This window comes from Somniosus microcephalus, chromosome 2, assembly GCF_052327205.1.
Source record: "Somniosus microcephalus isolate GS21.2 chromosome 2, FLI_Smic_1.0, whole genome shotgun sequence".
Lineage (NCBI taxonomy): Eukaryota > Metazoa > Chordata > Chondrichthyes > Squaliformes > Somniosidae > Somniosus > Somniosus microcephalus.
The window spans coordinates 14408936-14435577 of NC_140988.1; the positions used below are offsets into that span (position 1 = coordinate 14408936).

Consider the following 26642-nt stretch of genomic DNA (forward strand, 5'->3'; position numbering starts at 1 on the left):
CAGAAACACGCTCATGACAAACAGAATGATGAAAATATTTTGTTAAAATTGTTCAAACCAATTTTTAAGAAACATAAGCTTCAGTTCTCATGAGCTTGGGGGAATTCCAAGTTCCCATGGGAAAGCCAGTTTTTTTTAAAAATTAATAAATGAAAGAAAACAAACAGCAAATAGTACTGAAAAACTGAAATAAAAATAATATTAGTAAAATAACTTGCATTTATATAGGCCCAGAAATTCGGGTCGGGGGCTTCCCGTGGGTGCAAGCCTCCGACCTGCACTTACCTAGCGCGCCGGCCCGTTGTGCTGTGGGCCCGCGTGGGATTCCGATCCTGGGCCTCCTCCAACTGCCGGCGCGCAGTGCTTGCGTATCCCAGGGGCGCAGTTAGTTCGATGCGTCCCCTGGGATCACGTGGGCCATGGAGAGCCAATGGTAGCAGGGAATGCTTCATTCATAAGTTTGACAGGAAGACCTGTCAAACCTATAAATACTATAAGCCGCAAAACATCACTAAATCTTCAGATAATTTTTTTTTTAAATCACATTTTTAAAATAAACTATAAATTACATGAAATAACTATTTTAAACAATAATTTAAATTTTTGAAAAAAATAATTTTATTTTCTAACGGGGCTAAAAATAAACTTACCTTTCTTTAAAGTATTTAAAAATAATAAACCTGTGGAAAAAATGTTTTAATTTTAATTAATTCACCACTTACCTTGTAAAAAGCAGGCCTTACGACTGCTTTTTACATGTCCAACTTCTGGAGACTTACCTTCCCGGGAAAACCTGCAAAAAAAATGCAAGTTCGATGCGCACGCGCTGCCTCTCCTGCGCACGCGTTCCAGCTCTTAACCCCTTCTTTCAGGGGAACGGAAGTGCCGGTTTCCCGCGCATGCGCAGTGCAGTCCATTGGGCTTACGGGTGAGTACCCCATGCATACTCACCCGTGGAGACCCGAATTTCTGGGCCATAATGTACTTCATGTCCTTAGGATATCCCAAAGCACCACACAGCCACTGAATTACTTAGCATTTCAAAAGTCGCTGTCGTTATGTAGGCAAACATGGTAGCCAATTTGTGCACAGCAAGATCCCACAAACACCAACTGGAAAAAAAAGGACCTGATAACTTGCTTACAGTCGTGTTGGTTGAGGGATAAATATTTGATCAGGACTCTAAGAGAACTCTCATGCTCTTCTTTTAATAATAGTAGATGTAAATGGGAAAAGTTGGGCTAACATTCTAGGTTTAGAGTTTCCATCAGAACTGCGGCCTGCAAGACAAGGCAAGGCTGAACAATCAGGGGAGCTAAGGAACAACAGGCAAACGTCAAGCCAGGTCTGCGGACCAGTGCCACAAACAGGCAGTAAATATGCCTGACAGCTTGCAAACCAATTAGTAAGGAAGTCAGAAAGAGGTGAAAAAACCTGGATCGTGTGTGGATTTTACTTGTTACCATTTTTTTCAGTCCTACAAATAGCCTCACTTACCTGTCAGCTTCCCATTCTGATGAAGCGTCTCCGTTAACCCGTCTTTTCTCTTTGTAGGTGCTGTCATGTGTTTGTCGCAATTTCTGCTTTTATACCAATTGCGTTTTATATAATTTTGCAACTTACAACGAGAACTTATACTTGTATCGCGCCTTTAACATAATAAAACGTCCCAAGGCGCTTCACAGGAGCGTTATCAAAAATAAGAATTTGACACCGAGCCTCTTGTTAGGGACAGATGACCAAAAGCTTGTTCAAAGAGGTAGGTTTTAAGGAGCATCTTAAAGGAGGAAAGAGAAGTGGAGAGGCAGAGAGATTTAGGCAGGGAATTCCAGAGCTTAGGACCTAGGCAGCTGAAGACACGGCCACCAATGGTGGAGCGATTAAAATCGGGGATGATCAAAAGGGCAGAATAGGCGGAGCGCAGACGTCTAGGGGGATTGTACACTCCGAAGCCAAAACAGACCCCCTTTTACAGTAATAAAGCCTTTCACACATCAGGAGTAGCTTTACTTCTGTAATATTCGCCTTATACAGGAAACTCGTTTAAACGGCACCTAAACATCCAGAATTATCTATGTGATGAAATAACTGTGTTCTGATATTTGTACTTGCACTTGTAATGTCTGGAATGTTCCACCAGGGGGAACCACTAATGCTCCTCCCTGGCCCCGCCCCTCTTCTGGTATGTTCTACCAAGGGCTCGGTCGATGATGGACTCTGTTAACTCTGCCATGATTCTTATTTAATAAAAGGCTTCAGTCTTAAGCTTTAACTTCGGATTCGGGCAGTTATTTGGCACATCAATCTATTAACCGGCAAAATTCAGGAGTAGGTTCAGGTAAGTTTTACTGTATATTAATGGCCATGTAACCAGGGTTCCTGCACCTGTGGCCGTGCAACAGGGACTCCTGGATCTGTGGCCGTGTAACCGGGGTTCCTGCACCTGTGGCCGTACAACAGGGACTCCTGGATCTGTGGCCGTGTAACTGGGACTCCTGCACAAGTGCCGTGTAACCGGGGCTCCTGTACCTGTGGCCGTGTAACCGGGGTTCCTGGATCTGTGGCCGTGTAACCGGGGTTCCTGGATCTGTGGCCGTGTAACCAGGGTTCCTGGATCTGTGGCCGTGTAACTGGGGTTCCTGGATCTGTGGCCGTGTAACAAGGACTCCTGGATCTGTGGCCGTGTAACCAAGGCTCCTGTACCTGTGGCTGTGTAACAGGGACTCCTGTACCTGTGGCCGTGTAACAGGGACTCCTGGACCTGTGGCCGTGTAACCGGGCTCTCATACCTTGGTAGGTATACATCTCCGTTATCCGGAATTTTTAATCAACCGGCACCATCCCGGTCCCGTAGGTGCCGGATACCAAAGAGTTTCCTGTACCAGGAAAGTATAAACCTCAACAGGGGATAGATTGTCTATCTTCATAGAAAAATCATAAATGCATTCAACATGTGTTTATAATGTTGCCACAAATACACAACAGCGTAAATCTCCAATATCTTAAAAATGATTATAGATGATGGCACTGTGAGTGTTCGCAACAGCCATGAAATCGCAACCAACTGGTTCTCCTGCCATCTCTCCAACTCATTCACTTCCCCTAAATATCTGTCATTATTTTGCTTGAAGTAATAACCTGCAGAGACGCCATTTGGTGCAAGATGCAAAAGAAAATGAAGTATTCACAAACTTTCTTGTGGCCATTTTGTGATCTAAAACTTAAACTGAAACAATATAAACCTATGTTCAGGATTCCAAACACACTCATAGTAGATGTGTGCAACCCACAAACCTTTCCTCTTCCTGAGTCTGAGGATACTGTCCTCAAAAACCTAGATTATCTGAGAAAGCGGGAATGATGCCAAGTACACTGACTATCGCTACAATGGCACGAGGACTTGCAGCAAGGTCCTTACCTGCCACTCGAGCACCAGTTAGTTCTCTAACTAACAGAAACCTCCTACCTTGCCCAGAATTGCCAGGGATGAACGATATATGACCGGAGCAAAGGGTTAATAGCACAGACACTGAGGACAACACCCTAGAATCACATACCATCTGTAATTTTAACAGAATGGAAGCCCATCCTACTGGGGATAGAGGTATCCAATTGGGTCAAGTGCCTGCATGGGTGTAGCCAATAGGAACCAACATATTAGAGGATGGCGAGGAATCCTCGATTGGTTTGCACTTGCTCCTGCGATGACATTTTGGAGTAGATCTAGTGAGGTGTCCCGAGCACTGCAGTGGCCACTTTAGAAGTCACTTCACATGGCGTTGATTGATTGATGCTCATGAGTCGTCGAGCTGAGCTTGAAAGGCGCACGTAACCAAACAGAATTGCAGTAGCGTGCAAAATTCATGGCTGCTCAACAATCTAAATCCTCATCGCTCCTTTCAAAGGTCAGACTGTTAAATCCGAGACTGTGAAAGCAACACGTGCACGTCAATCAAAACTTATCCACTGTCTGCAGAGCCTGGGGTATCGTTCTTTCCACAGCACGACAAGAAGGCATAGCCAGCAACCATCTGCTATCTGCGATCAGTGTCCCCATGGAATACGAAGGCTACGAGCAATACTGCTCCTTACTTCAGAAATAAACAGCAGTATAAACTGCGCGAGTGGTTATGATCTGGAATGCACTGCTTGCAAGGGCGGTGGATGCAGATTCAATCGTAACTTAGTAAAGGGAATTGGATAAATACTTGAAAAGGAAAATGCTTGCAAGGGCTGTGGGGAAAGGAGCAGAGGAGCGGGGCTAATTGGAGAGCTCTTTCAAAGAGCCAGCACAGCCACGATGGGCCGAATGGCCTCCCTCTGCGCTGTATGATTCTATGATTCAAACAGGTCAACACCAACGCCAAGAGGAACCTTGGTGTAAAATGCGGCAAACCGGTTGCTATGCAGGAGAACCCAATGGATTCCAACTCAAAATAGGATCTGGCGCAATACACAGCTACAGATCACATCATAAACACTATGAACAATGACACACGGCATGCTGACCAGAAACGTGTACAGCTCAGTGCAAACACTGCTACAACTCAACAGATAAGAGATAGGCCACTCTCTGGGTTAGATTTTCCTGGAGCCGTCAGGCGGGGTTTCAGGCGTGTGGGGGGGGGGGGGGGGGGATCCCGAATTTGGGGGTCCCGACACCATCCCGCCCAAAACCCGCCTCCACGTAAGTTTCACAGGAGGCGGGTACCCGCCCCGCACTGGGACCCGCCGACCCGAGGCGGGAAGGGATTAGTGCCAATTAACTGCCTGTTAACAGGTAGTTAACAGGCAGTTTTTAGCCTAATCCCTATTTTGAGGGGTGTCGTGTGGGATTCCCAACGGCTCCAAACCACGCCAGATTAGAGCAGGCGGGCCGTCGGGTTGAAGGACTTGGACGGGTCGCGATGTCGGTGTTCAGGTGAGTGATGGGTGCATGAGTGCAAAGGTAAGTGTGTTTGGTGTGTCTAAAGTGTGTAAAGAAGTTTAAATTACCTGTACTTACCTTTACAGCCTTTCTTCCTCTAGGTTTCGGGAGTCCATCACTCAGCCGGCACTGAAAGCAAAATGGCTGCGATCTGTCAAAAGTGACAGCCTTCAGCTTTCATTGTCGGTGACAGTTCTAACTGAGTCTGTGTAGAAGGACTCAGGTTAGAAGTCAGACTGTCAGTGTTTGACAACTTCAAACAGCTGTGAAACACTAATATTTCATCTGTCAAGACCTCTTGAAATTTCAGTCTGTGATGTCACCTGTTGCCGGGTGGCCCTTAATTGGCCCTAAAAGGAAAAATCGCGTGGATTGGCCAGACGTCGATGTAGGCGGGACTAAAACCCGAAAGTTGTAGTCCCGCCTCCTTCCCGACAGCTTAAGGAAAATCGACCCCTCTGTATCATAAATTATAAAAGGCACAATTCGTAATATGAACCGAAAATGAGAGATTTAATTGCCGAGCCAAGTGATGATGATGAATGCCGGCTTGGATTTTGCGGTCACCGGCGTACCGATGGAGGACGCCGCCGGCAGCTGAACAGAATGCGCGCTTACCTGACGGAGTCCCTCCGTTGCGAACCTGCTGCCTGACGCTGCATGCCGGAGGGCAGCGTAATGGCCAGTGGATCCCAGGGGTGCAGCGCAGGCGGAAGCGTGCCTGGGATCACGTGGGCCGGTGCTCCAAATCAGGAAACAGAAGCAACATGTATTTGGAGAATTGATCTTTGAAGCTTTCTCAGACAAAGAATAAAAGGAAATAAAAACAGGAAAAGAATAAATAAATCCAAGGAAAAGGTGGAGGCAGATTCCAGTAGTTTAATGGGGCTCAGCAGGGTGAAATTCAGTTAAATTATCATCTACTGCATTCCCATTTCTTTTAAGGAAACACAAATTTAACAACATCCACGAAGTTATTAGATGATTCTCTGTGTATTCCTGTTAATATATGCTAATATTCCACATTTTCTCCAGGTGCCGTCCCAAATAAAACACTCACAGAAAAATTTGGTTGCATTGCGCCTCCTGTTAGCTCACCTGGGGCGCTAACGGGGCGCAAAGCAACTAGCGCTCGGGCGCGGCGCCGCTAACGCCTCCCGCAAAATTCAGCGGGAGGTTAGCAGTGGCGGTAGCGCCCCGCACCTCCAGCAATGACGTCATCGCCCTGCACAGCGCCCCAGCCACAAACTTGGCTCGCGCCCCCTAACCTGCCGCCAGACGCTATGTCCGACAGGGTCAGGGGGGCGTTTTTGCGGCCGGGGTGGCGATAATTAAAGGACAGGTGCCGGGCGGACATTTTTTTTGGGCCGCCTGCCAGCGCCTGCCCCCTCTCGCCTCCTCCTGCGGGGTACCGGCTGTGATCCGTCAGCCTGGCACTCCTCTTGAGTGCCGGGCTCTTTTGCCAGCACCCCGCTCCCCGGTGGTCCAGCAGGGCCCCGGAACGCGCTGTGCTAGGCCCCTCCCCTTTAAACAGAGGGAGACCTGCAGTACCGCGGCGCTACGTACCGACGCATGTGGCGCTGCTGCACGTAGCACCGCGATATTCAATGGGAGCACCACAAGAGGGAGGGGGAGCGCTTGCAGTAGCACCACGCCTCCTGCTTATGGTGCTACCATTGAATTTCGGGCATGGGGCGCTACTTTTAGCACCCTGACGAAGTTAACGCCCCAAAGAGGGCGCGAGCCAATTATTCCAACGCAGGTTCTACAACTTCATACATTCCTGGATGTCATCTAATTGGAAAAAAAAGCATTTTTTAAATTCCAATACAGTACTAAAGCATCAGATGAAGACTCAGGTGTCCCATTACGCTGTGGAAGCAGGCCCTGGCCCGTTTCCACCGGCCGTTATATTTTTGTACGTAATTTCTGGGCAGTTGGTGGGCAATTCGCCCAACTCTGCGGCAGCAATTAGGCTTTCAATGCTGGTCGGTGCGCTGTCAGTGTGGATGGTCTGCCAAGTCGGAACTTGACAGATCGCAAGTTCAGGATTTAGCGCGTGCCATCAGACGCCGTCAGACCCACTGCACAAATTGGCCCACTATGTTTAATGTTGGAATCGTGTGATTGTCAGACAACAACCCTGAAGGACAACTCGCAGGATCGCTCATCTACCACAGAGCTATACCCTGAGCCTGTCTTAAAATCAAAGAATCCCTGTTATACCCCAGGATATTTCCACTCACTGTCTCAAGTTATCAAGTTCAATGAGGACGTCGGCAACTGAATCCAGTCGTTGCCTCATTGGACAGTAGAGATAGTGGGGGTTGGGCGGGGGGGTGAAGGGCAGGGAGAGTTTCCGCTAGTTTCGGGCCCAGATTCCAGTGCAATGTGGGCAACATTGGCTGAACCAGCGCACAAGGTGGGGGATATTTAAGCGTAAGTGAATAACGCCTAAAATCACTAACGTTCATGTTGTCCGCGATCTTTTACACTGGTCCAAGATTCAATTAGCCCGAATCAGGCCCCGCCCACAAAACTGACCACGCCCCTAGGTCGCAATTGCAAGACTCCACCGAGTGCGCTGGTTCGAGGAGGCTCTTCAAATCGCACTCATTTTCTTAGGCGCACGGGTACTAGTAGTCACGTTTTAAATTTAATGCATTCATAAACTGACTATTGTACACCAATGAAATGGTTCAATACAGATTTTTTAAAAAGTCAGTTTCAGTGATTTTTAAATCAGGTCACTCACAGGCAGAGGATTGGCCACCCTTACTTTTGGTGATCATCCCATTTTCTGTATTAATAAAACTGCACCAGGTTATGACTCTTAAATACATTGAGGAACATTCTTTAATGGAAAAAAAAGGATTTTGTACTATTACGCTGGTTCAAGGAAAACTCCATGTTTGTGGTTAGGCAAATGAGTTTTAGTGGAAACTTGAAGCGTAATGTAACCAGCGCAATTTCAAGCGCATTTTGGGCACAATTTCTCCGATTGTTCCTGTCATAAATCTCATCATCGAGAAACTACCTGTGAAATAACACTGGACGGCCAGCTGGTGGCGCCGTCCAAGGAGTATAAATACTCGGGCGTTGGCCCCAGCTTGCCAGGGACATTTTGTAAAGACAAGGAGCTAGTGAAATACAACTAGACTTCCATGTTCTGAAACAAGTTGATTAAAGCCTTGCTTTTTGCTCAAACCAAGTGCGTAGTGAGTTTTATTACGTCAGTTCCCAAAACGGAAACCAATCTCCCCTTTAATATTTTTTTTGGGTGTGCAGCCCCTTTAAGGGGCTGCACGGCCCATTCAAAATACGGCGGATGCACGGGTTTTTTCTTGCAGTGAAAAGCCGGTGAGTCGGCTGCGTGGGAGGTCCAGAGAGTTGCGGGGCCACGCAGCTTAAAGGGAACATTGGTAGAAACTTCATCTCCAGTTGAAACCTGCAGATAATGAGGCGACCAGTACAGGTCAGGGTTTTCAGTCTTGTGGAGCGAGTTGATGAATTGTGTGTCACCTACCAAAAAAACAAATTGTAACGGTGAATGCCACGTGGCAAATATAAATTGTACCAAAGTGACCCAGAGCCTCTTGTAGACTAGTGGTTACCAAAGTAATAGTTCATAACCTCACCGCCATGTGGTTCCTGACTAGTTAAGAGATATCTGTAGCTACAGCAAAGGCACGTGAGCCAGCAGGTTATAATTAGCACTCGAGTCAGAAAGAAATGATAGAATATTGATTAGCAAACCTGTCTCTTGGTACTGCTCAGGAATTGCATGTGCAATGGTAAGCATTATTGCTGTGCACAGCAGGATTTTTTCTGTAAACCTGCTTGATAAATATTATAGCATACGCTCAGCATTTTCACCCACCTCTTTCCAGATCAGCTGAAGGTTAGAGGTGCCCACTTTGAGCTCCGGCACGGCAAGAGAGCCCCAGGTGGGCAGAGGAAACGCTTCAAGGACACCCTCAAAGCCTCCTTGAAAAAGTGTAACATCCCCACCGACACCTGGGAATCCCTGGCCCAAGACCACACAAAGTGGAGGAGAAGCATCCGGGAAGGCGCCGAACACCTCGAGTCTCTTCGCCGGGAGCAAGCGGAAGCCAAGCGCAGGCCGCGCAAAGAACGCACGTCAACCCAAGCACCCCAACCCACCCGCCCCTTCAACCACCGTCTGCCCCACCTGTGACAGAGACTGTAAGTCCCGCATTGGACTCATCAGTCACCTGCAAACTCATTTTTAATGTGGAAGCAAGTCATCCTCGATTCCGAGGGACTGCCTAAGCTGAAGCCACCTTGGTTGGGGAGGCTAATAATTCAAACAGCGAAGTCAAGGTGGAACGAGATTTCACTCCAGGGCTGGATACTGATTTGGGGCTGGGGGTTGAGCGGGGGATAAGATCCTGTAGAGTGTAAATCTTGAGAGCATGGCGGGGGGGGGAGGGGCAAAGAAGGCCACTCTGTGTTGCTGCTTGCCACTCTGGAGTGACACTACTGGGCAAATGAGAATTAAAGTGAGGGAATTACAGCCTCTGCCGCATTTTCTTCTCATTTGCCCTGATTGGATGCTGGTGCCGACTGTCAGGCTCGGGCGCCCTGTGTTCAAAAGATCTCGGGCCTCGGTGGAAGAATCGTCAAGGGGCCTGTGCTAGCATAATCAGAGGGTGGCCATACACAGGCCCGAACAACAGCGCTATTATTGTTTTTTTTTAATTCAGGCAGTTGAGTGGCTGCCTTGTTCTTCTAAGGTCCCCAGTCTGGACCCTGCTTCCTGTATGTAAATGACCCCAGGATCAGGAATACAGCCTGCGTCGGCGGTGGGATGGCGGGGTCGGACGGGGTTGGGCTGAGGATAAGTCCCGCTCAGTCAGAGACACGCCCTCACTGGAAAATCCAGGCTGAAAGAGTCACAGTGGGGCGTGGGGTTAAAGATAGGGAGGGGTGAGGCCTTGGAGTAATTTAAATACATTGGACGATTTGAGGAACCAGCAACCAACGTATATCGGCAAGGACAGGTGTGATTAGTGAGAGGATTGGGATGGGCAGAGTTTTGGATGAGCTGAATTTTAGGAGACTGGAGGATGGGAGGTTGGTTAGATCATTACCAAAATTGAGTCCTATAATTAGATGCTATCTGTGATTCCATTTTTTTTTAAATGTTTCTTTGGAAATCTACACTGTTTGATAAAAGTTTGACTGCTTGAAACAGTCACGTTTCGTAAAGCTAGAGGGCTATGCTTGGCTTTAGGAGGGGAGCGATTAACAGCGGATCCGATCAGGACCAGGAGCAGGGGGCGGACCCAGCTGCTGTAGAAGTGTTTTTGGAAGGCTGGGAAAATCAGCGGGAAAGTCAGTACAGTGGGAGCATGGCGTGAGAGAGAGAGGAGAGACAGAGAGAGAGAGAGAAAGCAGTGTAGAGACTGGAAGCTTGAGCATAGGAAGTGGAGGAAGTAAAAATTGGCGCAAGAGCAGGGGAAGTAACAGAGAAAAAGTTAGTGTGAATTAATGGCGAGAGTGGAGAGTAAGTGTGAATTAATGGCGAGAGTGGAGTGTAAGTGTGAATTAATGGCGAGAGTGGAGAGTAAGTGTGAATTAATGGCGAGAGTGGAGAGTAAGTGTGAATTAATGGCGAGAGTGGAGTGTAAGTGTGAATTAATGGCGAGAGTGGCCAGTGTCTAGGTTAAGGGCACGGCTTGGAACTGGCAACTGGCCAGCACCAAGAGGAGTCTGAGCTAAACACCGCAAAGCAGGAGATCATGGAAAAACCCCTGAGAGACTGCATAAAAGTGGTATTACCAAGGCAAAGAGAAAGACTGATCCTCGGCTGAACTGAATGTAGGCCAGAGAGATTGGCAGACATTGGCCAAGAGCTAGGAATTAAATATAGTGCAATAAGGCCGAGGAAGCCAACCCGAACAGCCCTGCCAGATCCCATCCACATTCAACGAGGATGCCAATAACCAAATCCAATCACCACATCATTGAGCAGCAAGGGACCTGCAGATACCTGGGGGACTAATCCAGGACTAGTTTATTACAGAGAGTTGCTGAACTGTGCAAACCTTGTAAAACTAAATTGTATTGATAGATGCTAAACGGCAAAAGCAAATTATAATGTAGTATGTGACGAGCTCGACCTCTTATGTGTAGCAAAGTAATTCATACCCATCTGTGGGCAACCTATTAATAAAGAAATTGTTGATAAGTTTATCACTGTGTGGTTGTTGACCAATTATTAGGAATATTAGTAACTGCAGGGATGCTAACAACAATAACTTTTATTTATTAAGTGCGCTTCATGTAATAAAACATCCCAAGATGCTTCACAGGAGCGTTATCAAACAAAATTTGACAGCAAGCCAAAGACAAGAAAGAGGCAGGTTTTAAAAAGTGTCTTAAAGGAGGAGAAAGAGGTGGCGATGCGGAGAGGTTAAGGGAGGGAATTCCAGAGCTTAGGGACTTGGCAACTGAAGGCACGGCCGCCAATTGTGGAGTGATTAAAATGGAGGAGCGCAGAGATCTTGGAGGGTTGGAGGAAGTTACAGAGATAGGGTTAAGTGACTCAGTGAAGTTCATGAAAACAGCGGATTAACTTTAAGTTTCTAATATTTAGGGACAACTGTTTTCCAACGTGGAGACTGGTGAATAAACCTTTTGCACATGCCCTTGAGTATGTCTGAGCAGTCAGCTGCTTTTCCCGACTATGGAGTGATGTATGACTGGCTGCTATCTCTTACGCCATCTCATCCCTGGCTATAGAGTGGTGAAGTATAACTTGGTTCTGTTCCTTGCACCATCTTTTCCCTGACTATTGAGTGATATATATAACTTTCTGCTATCGCGTACACTACCTCTTCCCTGACGATGGATTCATGAGGTCCAACTTGGTGCTGTTCCTTGCACCATTCTTAAAAAAGGTATTGGTGTGCAACCAGTTATCTGTAGGTTAACTGCAGCACTAAAGTGATAACAGTGAGAAAATACTTCATATTTTGGACAATCTTCCATTACTGTTAAAAACAGTGGACAGATCACTTAGCAGAAAACCATCATTGATGTGTTAATATGCATTAATAATAAGAAAATATATTGGCCCGGATTTTGCGGCCAGTGGCGAAGTGGCGGCGGTCACCGCTGTTCTTGAAGAAAGCTACCCACAAAGATCTAGCGATCTCTGAGGCGTGCATTTCACTTTTCTCAATGTTAGGGGATCTCCGGCATCCAGCAACAGTGATATCATCAAGCAGGCTAAGCAGCCAATCATATTGAAGAATTCTCACAGACAGCAAACCAGGAAGTAAAAAGCACTGATTATCCTTCAATTTTTAATCATTTTATAGAGCGCGAAATAAAGTTTGGGACATACACGTGGGATTAAACTAGAAGCTGAGATATCATTAAAAAAAGTTTTATGTTTATAATTTTTAAAATCTATGGGAATTTGTATCATAACAGAGAAATTTGACATTCCACAAATATAAAATTAGTTTTTCAGGGCCGTAAAGATCTTTCAGCAGTAATGATGACTTAATATGCCATTAAAAACCCAGTTACACCTCATTCAACAAAGCTTAACTTTTTCAGGGGGGGGGGTATTACAGTGAGATTAGAGCATAAAACATGGGAATTCATGGCAATTCAAGTGATTTGTAAGATTTCCATCTGCAAGGACTTCAAGAGTGCATCCTGTGGAGGAGCGGGGCATCGCTAACAGCAACTTCCGGATCTCCAGGTTGAACTGCACATGTGTGAACACCAGAAGTTGCTGTCAGTGTCACAGAGTAATGACGACGAACGCTGACAGTTTCGCCATTATTACAACTGCAAATTCCGGGCCAATATTGTGAAAAATGTTGTCATTTCATAGGAATTGCTTATATACGTCGTAGCTTAGAAATTACTATTTATATGAATATTTAAGATACTTACTTGAAATTTCTTTTTCCACTATTTTAAAGGAGTCAGTAAAACATGAAAAATAATGTCCATTAAGACAGTGGACCAATCATTTTTAGCTTTATATGTACCTAATTTCACTAGTAAATTGTTATGTTTCCCTTTTGATTTCAATATGTTTTTGAACCGCATATCTTTTAGGCCATATAATGGACGAACATCAGTTGTAAGAAAGTTCAGCTACCAACTAGATTTGATTTGTAAGAATTGATATTTTCCACTTGGTTGCTGGAATTAATGCACTGATTGACAGGTGGAAGGGTATAATCCATCTCACAGGACATTTGTCCGAAGGCTTCTTTATACACAGATCTTTGTTCAGACATTAATCCAATGCCTGACACTGCCTAGTTTAATGTCGTCCGCATCAAGCATCTGTACATTTTTGATGACTTGCCATTTTTCACTTGAGGTATGTGGACTAAAAATGTTTCTTTTTGCTGATTTTTGTCTCCAAGGTTCTGAAGTTGTTGCACTTTTTTGCTAGGCAGTTGAATTAGTGTTAAATATTTTCACTCCTTAACAGGAAAGCCAGTACATTTCATAGGCAATCAGATAAAATTAAGGATCACAGATGTTCAGAGACAAGAATACAAAGACCATTGTACCACAGGCCAGATATGGGATGTTTCCATCAAATCCATGAGTATTGGCAGACAAAACTGTCAATATAGTTGATGTGCATTCCTCTTTAATATTGGCAGTCACTTGGAGGCTATTATGGTCTGTGCAGGTCTACTCTCGTACAATCCTATTAGTCCTCCTGTCCATCTTTAGGTAAGCTTGGCCCAGAAATTCGTGTCGGGGGCTTCCCGCGGGTGCAAGCCCCCGACCTACACTTACCTAGCGCGCCGACAGTTGAAGCCTGGGCCTGCGTAGATTTCCTGTCTGTAGCCCGCTCCAGCTCCCGGCGCGCTGTGCTTGCGTGATCCAGCGGCGTACTTAGTGCGATGCGTCGGCTGGGATCACGTGAGCACTGGACAACCAATCGGAGGAGGGAAAAGTCCATTCATGAGTTTGACAGGAAGAACTGTCAAACTAATGAAAACTCCGGCCCCCAAAACAGTACTTACCCTTAAAATAAATTTGAAAAAATATCACACTATTTAAATCAACTATAAATAACATTAAATAACTATTTTAAACAATAATTTAAATTTTTGAAAAAAATAATTTTATAAAAAATCGGGGCTAAAAATACACTTACCTTACTGTAAAGTATTTAAAAATAATAAACCTGTGGAAAAAAATTTCTAATTTTAATTAATTCACCACTTACCTTTTAAAATGAAGTCCTTACGTCTGGTTTTTAAATGTGCAAAAAGTAGAGGCCTTCACGCACGGGCAAACCTGTAAAAAAAGAGGAAGTTCAACGCGCACGCGCAGGCTCCTGCGCGCACACGTTCGACCTCTGAACCCCTTGGTTCAGAGGATCGGAAATGCCGGTTTCCCGCGCATGCGTAGTGCATGCAAGAAACCGGCACTTCCATCGGGTCCACGCGTGAGTACTCCGTCCGTACTCACGCGTTGGGACCCGAATTTCTGGGCCAAGATGTTTTCCTAACACTCATTGTAATTGACTACCTAAATCCGGTTGCCAGCGAGACAGCCCAGGTTAAAGCCACACAAGGCACCCAGAAAATAATGCAAACAAAATCTGTCCTTCAAAGTCATCTCCAATTATGATCACCTCTCTCACTAACTCTGGAAACCTTGATTGACCTGTGTTTTATGTCAAGACCCAAAGGTACAGCTTGATTGTTCCTGTATGGTTTTGTGATTGACAGGAGGGACATCCTTTGAAAATGAAAGACGTCTAATATTTACAACTCTGGATGCACTGGGTGGAGGACGATGGTAGGATTGGCTCTGGATAGGATGGTCTTTTCATTACAAACGAACATACAAATTAGCAGGAGTAGGCCACTCGGCCCCTCGAGCCTGCTCTGCCCTTCAATAAGATCAGGGCTGATCCGATTACTCCACATTCCTGCCTACCCCGATAACTTTTCACCCCCTTGCTTACCAAGAATCTATCTACCTCAGCCTTAAAAATATTCAAAGACTCTGCTTCCACTGCCTTCTGAGGAAGAGAGTTCCAAAGACTCATGACCCTCTGTGAGAAACAATTTCTCCTCATCTCTGTCTTAAATGGGCGACCCCTTATTTTTAAACAGTGACCCCTAGTTTTAGATTCTCCCACAAGAGGAAACATCCTCTCCACATCCAACCTGTCCAGATCCCTCAGGATCTTATATGTTTCAATCAAGTCACCTCTTATTCTTCTAAACTCCAGCGGATACAAGCCTAGCCTGTCCAACCTTTCCTCATAAGACAACCCGCCCATTCCAGGTATTAATCTAGTAAACCTTCTCTGAACTGTTTCCAAGGCATTTACATCCTTCCTTAAGTAAGGAGACCAATACTGTACACAGTACTCCAGATGTGGTCTCACCAATGCCCTGTATAACTGAAGCATAACCTCCCTACTTTTGTATTTAATTCCCCTCGCAATAAACAATAACATTCTATTAGCTTTCCTAATTACTTGCTGTACCTGCATACTAACCTTTGTGATTCATGCACTAGGACACCCAGATCCCTCTGCATCTCAGAGTTCTGCAATCTCTCACCATTTAGATAATATGCTTCTTTTTTATTCTTCCTGCCAAAATGGACAACTTCACATTTTCCCACATTATACTCCATTTGCCAAATCTTTGCCCACTCACTTAACCTATCTATATCCCTTTGTAGCCTCCTTATGTCCTCTTCACAATTTACTTTCCTACCTATCTTTGTGTCATCAGCAAATTTAGCAACCATGACTTCGGTCCCTTCATCCAAGTCATTTATATAAATTATAAAAAGTTGTATTAAGAGGGTATATCTGAGATATTGGAGATTCTACAATCATCACCACTAAGATGGTTTACTCAGGCCCTTTCCTTGACTGACAACTGAGACCAGCTGATCCTGTTGGTCCTGTAGCCTATGGTAGCTCTTGCCCCCTTTCTCTTTATTGTTTAGATAATAGAAAGGCAGGTCAGCCAGTGAGTGTAGATACAGCTTCTGTTTGGTATGGCGATCTTATGATAGTGATTTAGGTAGCTGGTGAATCGCATAGCTAACAGCTCTCTTTGGCAAATTTATTTTACTGTTACCCTTTGTGAACATTGTGAGGGTGATTTTAACCCTACTCGCTCAGCAGAAACCTGGCGGGTGGGCAGGTAAAATCGCCCTGGCTCTTACCTGTCCAAAAGCCGCCATGATCGCAACATCTGCCATTTTAACCTGCTCTCCTGAGCCAGGCAGCAAAGGACAGGCACCCGGAGCCAACAGGGTCCTTCTTTACATATGCATGTTGCGGCCCAGTGACATAATTGAGACCCGACTGTAATTTTAACTCAGGCCTGAGCGGGGAATCCACCTGGAGTTAAAATCGGGGCCAAGTCTTTGGACCTGCAGTTCCTCCAATTGCCTAGTGGAGGTAAAGTCACTAAGCCATAGAGACCAGTAGATCTCCAGTTCAATTCCTGCTCTGTGCTGAGTTAGCTCATCTCTGGGCAGCAGTTGGCCTCTATCTCCTGGGTTAAGGGAAAGGGGAGGGAGGCGGAATGAAGCAGCGACAGTTCCCACTTCTGATTGCTATCCAGTGACCGAACATGTGCATGTGTAACTGTCTGATGTGGACTGGCTTGGACTCGGATAAAATCCCCATGAATAAATATTCTGCTGACGCTCATCTGGAATCACAAATGAAGAATGTGCACTTAGGCAAGGTAGCCAGAGTGTGCGGAATCATATCACAGCGTGTGTCAACGTCTGCGGATCCTTAACCCAACCTGTGTTAGTGCCTGTGGAAACCCAACCCACCATGTATTTATTGCTTGTTGAACCATACTCTAGTGTGCATCAATCACTCTGGAATTATTCATTTGATATGGTTGACTTTTCTTCCAATCCTACAACCAAAACAGTAACTGAACCAGAATTCAACAATAATCTACTAGGGTGTCATTGGAAATCTCATCGCACTTCTCTAAATTGTACTTTACCGCATCTTCATCAAGAATTGTACATTACTTACACACAGGGTTGACTTGGGATCATTAATTTTATTAGCCATAGCTCAAATTAAGGAGTATATGTACCAGACTAAATAATTAATAGCGTAAGGTTCGGACTTTAAGAAAAATTACTTTAAAAAAAATTAATTCACGGGATGTGGGCATCGCTGGCAAGGCCAACATTTATTGCCCATCCTGAATTGCCCTTAACTGAGTGTCTCGCTGGGCCATTTCAGAGGGCAGTTAAGAGTCAACCACATTGCTGTGGGTCTGGAGTCACATATCGGCTAGACCGGGTAAGGACGGCAGATTTCCTTCCCTAAAGGCGATTAGTGAACCAGATGGGTTTTTACAACAATCCAGTAGTTTCATGGTCACCATTACTGACACTAGCTTTTTTATTCCAGATTTATTTAATTAACTGAATTTAAATTCCCCAGCTGCCGTGGTGGGATTTGATCTCACATCTCTGGATCATTAGTCCAGGGCCTCTGCATTACTCGTCCAGTAACATAACCACCATGCTACCGTGTCCTAAATTAACATGAACTACCCTGTGCTTCATGTATGGCAGGCTTGGAAGAAGTTACCTCTGGAGAAAAGTAGAGAACAAAGGAGGGGAAGGAGGGAGTAAAAGTGGGGGAGTAAAGAAGGGGGAGGAGTAAAGGAGGGGGCAGGAGTGGAGGTGAGCAGGGGAAGAAGTGGGCTGGGGAAGAGGCGGGCAGGGGAAGAGGCGGGGAGAGGAGTAAAGGATAAGGGAGGAGTACAGGAGCAGGAGGAATAAGGGAAGGGGAGGAATAAAGGAGGGAGGAGTAAAGAAGGGGAGGAGTAAAAGGGGTAGAAGTAAAGGGGGGGAAAGGAGGAAAGGGGAATATTGAACTGAACATTGGCACCATAGCAAAATACCAAATCCTGGAATTTGTACCATTAGCAAACATCTGACAATTCCCAAATTGCTGCATTTTTCAGATGCAACATTAGGCTTTGAGGGGCTAAATTTGGTTGATTTGCACCTCCCTAGGACGCTAACGGGGCGCAAATCAACTAGCGCCTGGGCGCGGCGCCGCTAACGTCTCCCGCAAAATTCTGCAGCACCCCAGCTCTAATATTGGGTGGCGCCCCCCAACTTACCGCCGGACGCTATGTCCGTCGGGGTCAGGGGGGCCTACCTGTGGCCGGGATGGCGCTAGTTAAAGGGGAGGTGGTGGGCGGCTATTTTTGTTGCTGACCGCCTGCCAGCACCTGCCACCATTGCTGTCCCCGGCCCCCGTGAAGCCCCCTCGCGGGGTGCTGGCTGCTCTCCGTGAGCTCGGCACTCCTCGAGTGCCGGGCTCGTTTGCCGGCACTCCCGATCCCTGGTGCCCCATCTGGGCCCCGGGACGCGCTGCGCCAAGCCCCTCCCCTTTAATAAGGGGAGGAAGGCCTGCAATACCGCGGTGTGGCGTGCCGCAGCGCGTGGCGTTGTGGCACGTAGCGCCGCGATATTGTCTCGCAGCGCCCCAAGAGGGAGGCGGGGCGCTTCCAGTAGCGCCCCTCCTCCCTCTCGGGGCGCTACCTGGGAAAATCGGCTGCAGGGGCGCTAATCTTTTTGGGCGCTAAAATTAGCACCCCGGCGAAGGGAAGGGGGCGCTACCTAATTTTTCCCCATTACAATCTTAGCGATTGAAATTCCAATCAGCCCACTCTGCCAGCAGAAGTGCTGTGGAATGAGCTACAAGTTCAGCAATCCCTGAAGACATAGACCACCCCAGTAGCAGAGCCAGGGCGAGTTGCTGGTGCCTGCAAGGGCTCATCACTGGCTCCTGCCCTGATCCGCCACCGAGGCCCTTCCCAGGTCAAAGAAACAGCCGCATAATACATCTTCTGCTCCAAAAAGGAGCCGTTTGAACACACAGCAAAGATAATTATTCTACTCCTACCCTAGTCTTTCCCAACCTCTAGGGGTTTCCCAAAAGCCTCAATGGAACTCTTGCCAGCTCTTAGCTCTACAAGGACCAAACGCATGGAAATTCCCAGGATAGAGGGGGAACTCCCATAAACGTGCCCACTTGGCATCGCAGGGGTAGGCAAAAGATTTACCCACACCCCCTCAGAACCAAGGTCTACCCCATTTTCCTTGCCCCGGTCCAGAGATTTGCTGAGGCCCCAACCAGAAATTCGGGGCCTCAGAACATAACTTTCTGGAATCTGAACCATAGCAAAGTGGTGAATTTTGATTTAACAAAAGCTCGAAATCTCTGAGAAAATATTTCCCACTGCATAGAGTTGCAAAGTCGCTATTTAAACAGCGCAGATGATGTCTGTAGTGTAAACACAGTAAAGAAAACACCAAATACAGATCGCATTATCATCTTTAAACAATAAACAAGTATTTATACGACTAATTTCGCTGCACACTAATTATAGAATGAACAACAGATAATAACTGGTACCAGAGAATGCAAAGGAGCGCTATTCCCTTTCAGGGAGAATGCCGGCAGACTGTGTCAGCTCAGCAAGCTCCATGTGGAAGCTGACACTTTGGCAAACAGGAAAGTTGTGAAACCTGTTGTTGAACATAATTCTGCAATGCTTATTTTTGCTGTGTGGCTCCTGCTTCTCAATGTACTTTTTGTTGTTAAGGATGCAATGAAAGAGGAAGGGGCCAAGGATGGATCCTTGGATGACTGCATTTTAGAATTGACATCAAGAGGTTCTTCACCCTGAGGGTGAGACACACGAGGAATGGGCTTCCGGAGAGAGTCATGGAGGTGAAAATGCTGGAATAATTTGAGAGAATTAGATGGAGCAAAGGGGGCAGACTGTAGGATCTGTCTGGATGGTTGAATTAAGATGGGCCAAAAGCCTCAATCATCTATCAGTACCTTGTAATTTTGTGAAAGGCAGATTTGTGGTAGTTACTGACAACAATCATTAACAAGCTTTCCTTACAACATTTTGCTGCCTGCCATGTTTTCTTTGTAGTGGAAATACAACAGTGACTCGAGGCAAATATCATCGGCTGTTCATTCTTTTGACCTTTTTGCATCCAACAACAACTTGCATTTATGTAGCGCCTTTAACATAGTAAAAACATCCCAAGGCGCTGCAGAGGAGCGATTATCAGACAAAACTTTGACACCGAGCCATAGAAGGAGATATCAGGACAGGTGACCAAAAACTTGGTCAAAGAGGTAGGTTATAAGGAGCGTCTTAAAGGAGGAGAGGTGGAGAGGCCTAGGGAGGGAATTACAGAGCTTAGGGCCAAGGCAGCTGAAGGAAAGGCCACCAAGGGTGGGGGTGATGAAAATCAGCCAAGCGTAAGAGGCCAGAATTGGAGGAGCGCAGAGAACTTGGGGGCCAGGGGTTGGGGGGTGGGGGGGAAATGCTAATTTGGAGGAGGTTACAGAGTAAACTACAGGTTTCTTAAAATAGAAATGTCATGGGAACACCATCACTTCCAAGCCACACTTCACCTGACTTGGACATATATCACCAGCCCTTCATTGTCGCTGGGTTAGAATCCTGGAATTTCATAACCAACACTGTACCCACAAGGACTGCAGTGGTTCAAGCAGGCCCACCACCACCTTCTCAGGGCAGCCAAGAAGGAGCAATCAATGCAGTCTTTGCAGTGTCACCAACATCGCAAGAACAAATTCAAATAAAACACTACCCCATGACTGATTGGCAGGGTCCGTGCTTCCTTGGGGATAGGCGGAGTCCAGACATACTCGCGTAGAGTCTGAGCACTAAGTTCCCGCACTGCTTTCTGGAACTCACCAGAGAATAACTCCTGATAGTGCATTGAATTGATTAGCGATAGAAATACATAGAATTGATAAAAGACAGCAGGTAGTTGCCTTACTGTACTTGATCACCTTGAGGCAGTGTTGTCCAACAGAAATTGTTGACTAGCCACAGTTGTGGCTACGATAACACCATTTTAGCCACATGCACTCATTTTAGTAGAAAACACCTCACATGCACAATACAAGTAAATGTATTTATTACACGTGTATATTTAGTGAACAAACATCTACCAACGTTCAGTAAGCAAAGAAGTAAAGCACTCACAACAATCAAAAAAACCCCAAAATGATTAAAAAACACTTGCGCTCTCTGCTTTTTATCTTACCATTTTACTAACAAGCGCACAAAAAAGGTGACTGCGAATACGGGCATCAGGATCACATGCCCAACGATGGTGTCTATTATGCATTGTTTATTTATTAATCAGAAAGGCAAATTAGTCACATCTGGATCCCCAATTAGCCACATTGGACAGCACTGAGCTCTGGCCAACTGTATGCTGTCAGGCAGAACAGGATGTTAACAGATTCTGACGAAGGGTCATCAACCTGAAAGGTTAACTCTGTTCCTCTCTCCACAGATGCTGCCTGACCTGCTGAGTGTTTCCAGCATTTTCTGTTTTTTTATTACAGCACTGCCAGATTGACCTTCTTCCCGAATTTAGCAACGACACAGCCCTGGCTTCAAATTTCAACTTTGACTGGAATCAGAACTTGATACACCGCCGTGACTGAGATTCCGCCCCCACCCCCCGCCCCTCCCCCCCCCCCCCCCACGATAGCCTACTTGATGGACAGCCTTCCTGTATAACAATGCTCTGCCTCAGGGGGCTGAGCCGCCCATCTAAGCACATCTCATGTTGGGCAATATGGGCACCACAGAGAGATGCTGTACACACTTCTATCCGACGAAAAGCACCCTAGATGTAAATCAGAGGAGGAAAGTAGAAAGGGTGTTGAAACATTCTACATTATTCAATAGCTGTGGATAGTTATCATTGTGAATAAATCTGAAAAACAACCAACAGCATATTTGCAACACTGGATAAAAAAACATATTTTTCTTCCCTTCAAACTCTGGCATGGTTCAACACCAAACATGATTGCTAGCTCCATCACCTAGAACAGGAGTTTCAATAACTTTCTGGTAATGGAATAATCAAATGTGCAACGATAACCATATGATGTTATGCTATTACTGGGCACCCTAGGATACAGTGAATAAATTAGGTACTGTGATGGCTGACTGTGCATTTAATGATATAACAAGAGCAGTAGGATAATTTCTCAGAAATCAAAAATAATGGAGCAATGGGCGGCCTTTAAAGAGGAGATGGTTCGGGTAGAGTCTAGGTACATTCCTACAGGGGGTGGCGGGGTGGGGGGGGGCGGAGGAAAGGGAGGGCAACCAAAGCCAGAGCTTCCTGGAAGACAAAGGAGTCGGAGAGTTGGAGGAAGCAGAAAAAGATGTTAGCTTGATAATACAAGGGAGATTCAGACTGAATATAAAATGTACAGAGGAGAAGTGAAAAGGGAAATAAGAGGGGCAAAGAGAATAGATTGGCGGCTAACATTAAAGGAAATCCAAAAGTCTCCTATAGGCATAGTAACAGTAAAAGGGTTGTCAGAGGAGTGGTGGGGCCAATTAGGGACAAAATGGAGATCTATTGATGGAGGCAGAAGGCATGGCTGAGGTAATAAATGAATACTTTGCATCGGTGTTTACCAAGGACTTTGCCAAAGCTATGGTAAACGAGGAGATTGCTGGGATACTGGATGAGATTTAAAAAATAGATATAGGAGGTACGAGAAAGGCTGGCAGTAATTAAAGTGGATAAGTCACCCGGTCAGGATGGGATGTATCCTAGGTTACTGAGGGAAGTAAGGGTAGAAATTGCGGAGGTCCCGGCCATAATCTTCCAATCCTCCTTAGATACTGGGGTGGTGCCAAAGGACTGGAGGACTGCAAATGTTACACCATTGTTCAAAAAAGGGGAGAAGGATAAACCTGGCAACTACAGGCCAGTCATTTTAACATCGGTGGTGGGGAAGCTTTTAGAAACAATAATCTGGCAGAAAATTAACAGCCACTTGGACAAGCAAAGACTAATAAAGGAGAGCCAGCATGGATTTGTTAAGGGCAAATCATGTTTGACTAACTTGATTGAGTTTTTTGATGAAGTAACAGAGAGGATGGATGAGGGCAGTGCAGTTGATGTTGTGTATATGGACTTGCAAAAAGCATTTGATAAAGTACCACATATTAGGCTTGTTAGCAAAATTGAATCCCATGGAATAAAAGGGGCAGTAGCAGCATGGATACAAAATTGGCTGAGGGATAGGAAACAGAGTTGTGGTGAATGGCTGTTTTTTGGACTGGAGGGAGGTATACAGTGGTGTTCCCCAAGGTTCAGTATTGGGACCACTGCTGTTTTTGATACACATTAATGACTTGGACTTGGGGGTGCAGGGCATAATTTTGAAATTTGCAGATGACAAGAAACTTGGAAGCGTAGTACAGGAAACTCTCTTTTTACCGGCACCTAAATAACCGGAAATCTCTCTTAACCGGCAAAATTCAGGAGTAGGTTCAGGTAAGTTTTACTTCATATTAGTGGCCGTGTAACCGGGGTTCCTGGATCTGTGGCCGTGTAACCGGGGTTCCTGGATCTGTGGCCGTGTAACCGGGGTTCCTGCACCTGTTGTCATACAACAGGGACGCCTGGATCTGTGGCCGTGTAACTGGGGTTCCTGCACCTGTTGCCATGCAACAGGGACGCCTGGATCTGTGGCTGTGTACGGGGCTCTCGTACCTTAGTAAGTATACCTCTCTGTAATCCGGACTTTTTGATCAACCGGCACCACGCCGGTCCCGGATAAAAAAGAGTTTCCTGTAAACAGTGAGGATGATAGTAATAGGCTTCAAGAGGACATAGACAGGCTGGTGGAATGGGCAGACACATGGCAGATGAAATTCAACGCAGAGAAGTGTGAGGTGATACATTTTGGTAGGCAGAATGAGGAGAGGCCACACACACTAAATGGTACAATTTTAAAGTGGATACAAGAACAGAGAGACTTGGGGATGCTTGTGCACAAATCTTTGAAGGTGGCAGGACAGGTTAACAAGTGCAGTTAATAAAGTGTATGGGATCCTGGGCTTTATAAATAGAGACATAGAGTAAAAAAGCCAGGAAGTTATGCTAAACTGATATAAACACTAGTTGGGCCCCAGCTGGAGTATCGTGTCCAATTCTGGGCACCGCACTTTAGGAAGGACGTGAAGGCTTTGGAGAGGGTGCAGAGGAGATTTACTAGAATGGTTCCAGGGATGAGGGATTACAGTTTACGTGGATAGACTGGAGAAGCTGGGGTTGTTCTCCTTAGAGCAGAAAAGGTTAAGAGGAGATGTTTAAAATCATGAAGGATTTAGATAGAGTGAATAAAGAGAAACTGTTTCCAATGGCTGAAGGGTCGATAACCAGAGGGCACAGATTTAAGGTGATTGGCAAAAGAACCAGAGGCGACAGGAGGAAAAACTTTTAACCTAACGAGTGGTTAGGATTTGGAATGCTCTTCCTGAAAGGGTGGCGGATACAGATTCAATAGCAGCCTTCAAAAGGGAATTGGATAAATACTTGAAGGAGAAAAAATTGCAGGGATATGGAGAAAGAGCGGGGGAGTGGGACTGACTGGATTGCTCTTCGAAAGAGCCGGCACAGACTCTATGGGCCGAATGGCCTCCTGTGTTGTACTATTCTATGATTCTATGATAGAAAGTCTATGAATTTAGTGTAAAGCCTACATTGCCACTCCATTAGTGTCAGGACAATATTATTGCTCTGCAACTCCCAGACAGTGTTTTGAAATGACTCTGGCACACTTGCCTATTAAACTTGTAGAAAAAATTCAATGATTACCTCCTGCAGAATCCTCTTCAGTTTTAGAAGCATTGTCTTTACTGCTGTGCAGTCCTGCATCATCAACCGCAAGGACATGGCTTCCAGTCCACCGCCATTCTCCTCCTCCCTCAGAAGGGACCAATCTGAGGATGTAGCACTGGGCCAATGGCTGCTCCGAGGAGGTCTAGATTCGCCGTGCTCACCTTCTTTTGAAGACTGGACAAACGGAGGCCTGAGAAAGACGACAAAAGGACGCTTGTCAAAAAAATCTGTAGAGAATCAAATATCCAAACTATTAGGAATGATGGTTTCACTGAGTTACCATCGTCGACTTCTCATAAACATAGAATTTACAGCACACAGAAACAGGCCTTTCAGCCCAGCTGGTCGATGGCTTTCTTCCTTCTCCTTTAAGACTAAGGGGTGCTGCAAATTGCAGGGCAGTTATAATGCCTCAATGTGGCACGGTTTTCAGGTTGTATCAATGCTGAAAACTACAATATAATATGATTTTAAGTCACAGATTTGAGCGCCTTTTAAGTATTCTCAACTGGCATCCGCTCAAGGCAATAGTCTACTTGGAGCTTACATAGAATTACATAGGATATACGATTTACCGCACACTGGTCTCGGTTTAATTGCCATTTGTGTGAAGCCATATTTATTTATTTTTCTTTGAGAGTAAAGTTTTTAAAGATTCCCGACACCCAACTTTACAGCCTTCACATTACATAGGATTACATAAGATATACAGCACTGAAAGAGGCCCAGCTGGCGTTTATGCTCCACTCGAGCCTCCTTCCGTCTTTCCTCATCTAACTCTATCAGCATAACCCTCTATTCCCGTCTCCCTCATATGCTTGTCTAGCCTCCCCTTAAATGCATCTATACTATTCGCTTCAACCACTCCCTGTGGAATGCGAGTTCCACATTCTCACCACTCTCTGGGTAAAGAAGTTTCTTCTGAATTCTCCATTGGATTTCTTGGTGACTCTCTTATATTGATGGCCTCTAGTTTTGCTCTTCCCCACAAGTGGAAACACTCTCTCTGTGTCCACTCTATCAAAACCGTTCATAATTTTAAAGACCTCTATTAGGTCACCCCTCAGCCTTCTCTTTTCAAGAGAAAAGAGACCCAGCCTGTTCATCATTTCCTGATAGGTATAACCTTGCATTTCTGGTATCTTCCTTATAAATCTTTTTTACACCCTCTTGGGTACCTCTATATCTTTTTTATAATATGACGACCAGAATTGCACACATTCTTAATAGTTTCAAAGAGCTGACAGAATTGTTTTTTTTTACTAGCGTCCTCAATAGACCTATGCATTTTTTAAGTCGCTAAATTCAATCGCCAACATTGGATGGAATGCAAGTTGCAATACAAATGAGTTACTGGTCCAGCACAGCAACATTGAAAATACTGGTGTAGCTCTCTGTGTGCTTTCTTGTCTATAAAATGCTTGGTGCCACACTGTTACATTATTAAAAACTGCGTGAATAATGAAACAAGAACAGTGTAAACACAGTGATAGTTTCAGGCTGACAGAGTGCAGAAGTACACACGCTGAAAGGAAAATAAACATGGGACTTTTCAGGCTGTGTTTAGATTGTATAAGTGGAATAGATTCTGTCTTAGAAATGGATCTCTGATCTGAGTCAGGATGCTGATAAGGGCATTTCTGGATGCCCTAGGGCCAGTGGTTCTCAATTTTTTGGGTTGAAGTGTAAAGGAATAAGCCATATAACCTATTCAGAAAAATACACGATCTTATGAAAGTATTCTGGCCTTATTGAAACATGACAAACTGGGTTTGGAAATTTAGAAACCGAACTATGAAATAGCTATGAAAGAATTCTGGCTATTGAGATAAGACAGTTGTTGACCTTGAATAAATAACCTTATTGAAACAGAAGGTGAAGGGCTCCGACAGGCTGACCTTTGGGAACAAAAACAATGGTTCACCCTGGATAAGGTGTTCTAATT

At 45.5% G+C, this 26642-nt stretch overlaps 1 protein-coding gene across 1 annotated transcript in view; it reads right to left on the reverse strand.

Moving 5' to 3' along the window:
• The window catches only part of ccser1 (coiled-coil serine-rich protein 1), a 1261432-nt gene that overhangs the window by 503811 nt on the left and 730979 nt on the right, over window positions 1–26642 (reverse strand). Inside the window, exon 6 of the mRNA XM_086006589.1 lies at window positions 24674–24887. Within this exon, the coding sequence (XP_085862715.1) occupies window positions 24674–24887 (214 nt within the window). The remainder of the gene's footprint in view (window positions 1–24673; window positions 24888–26642) is intronic.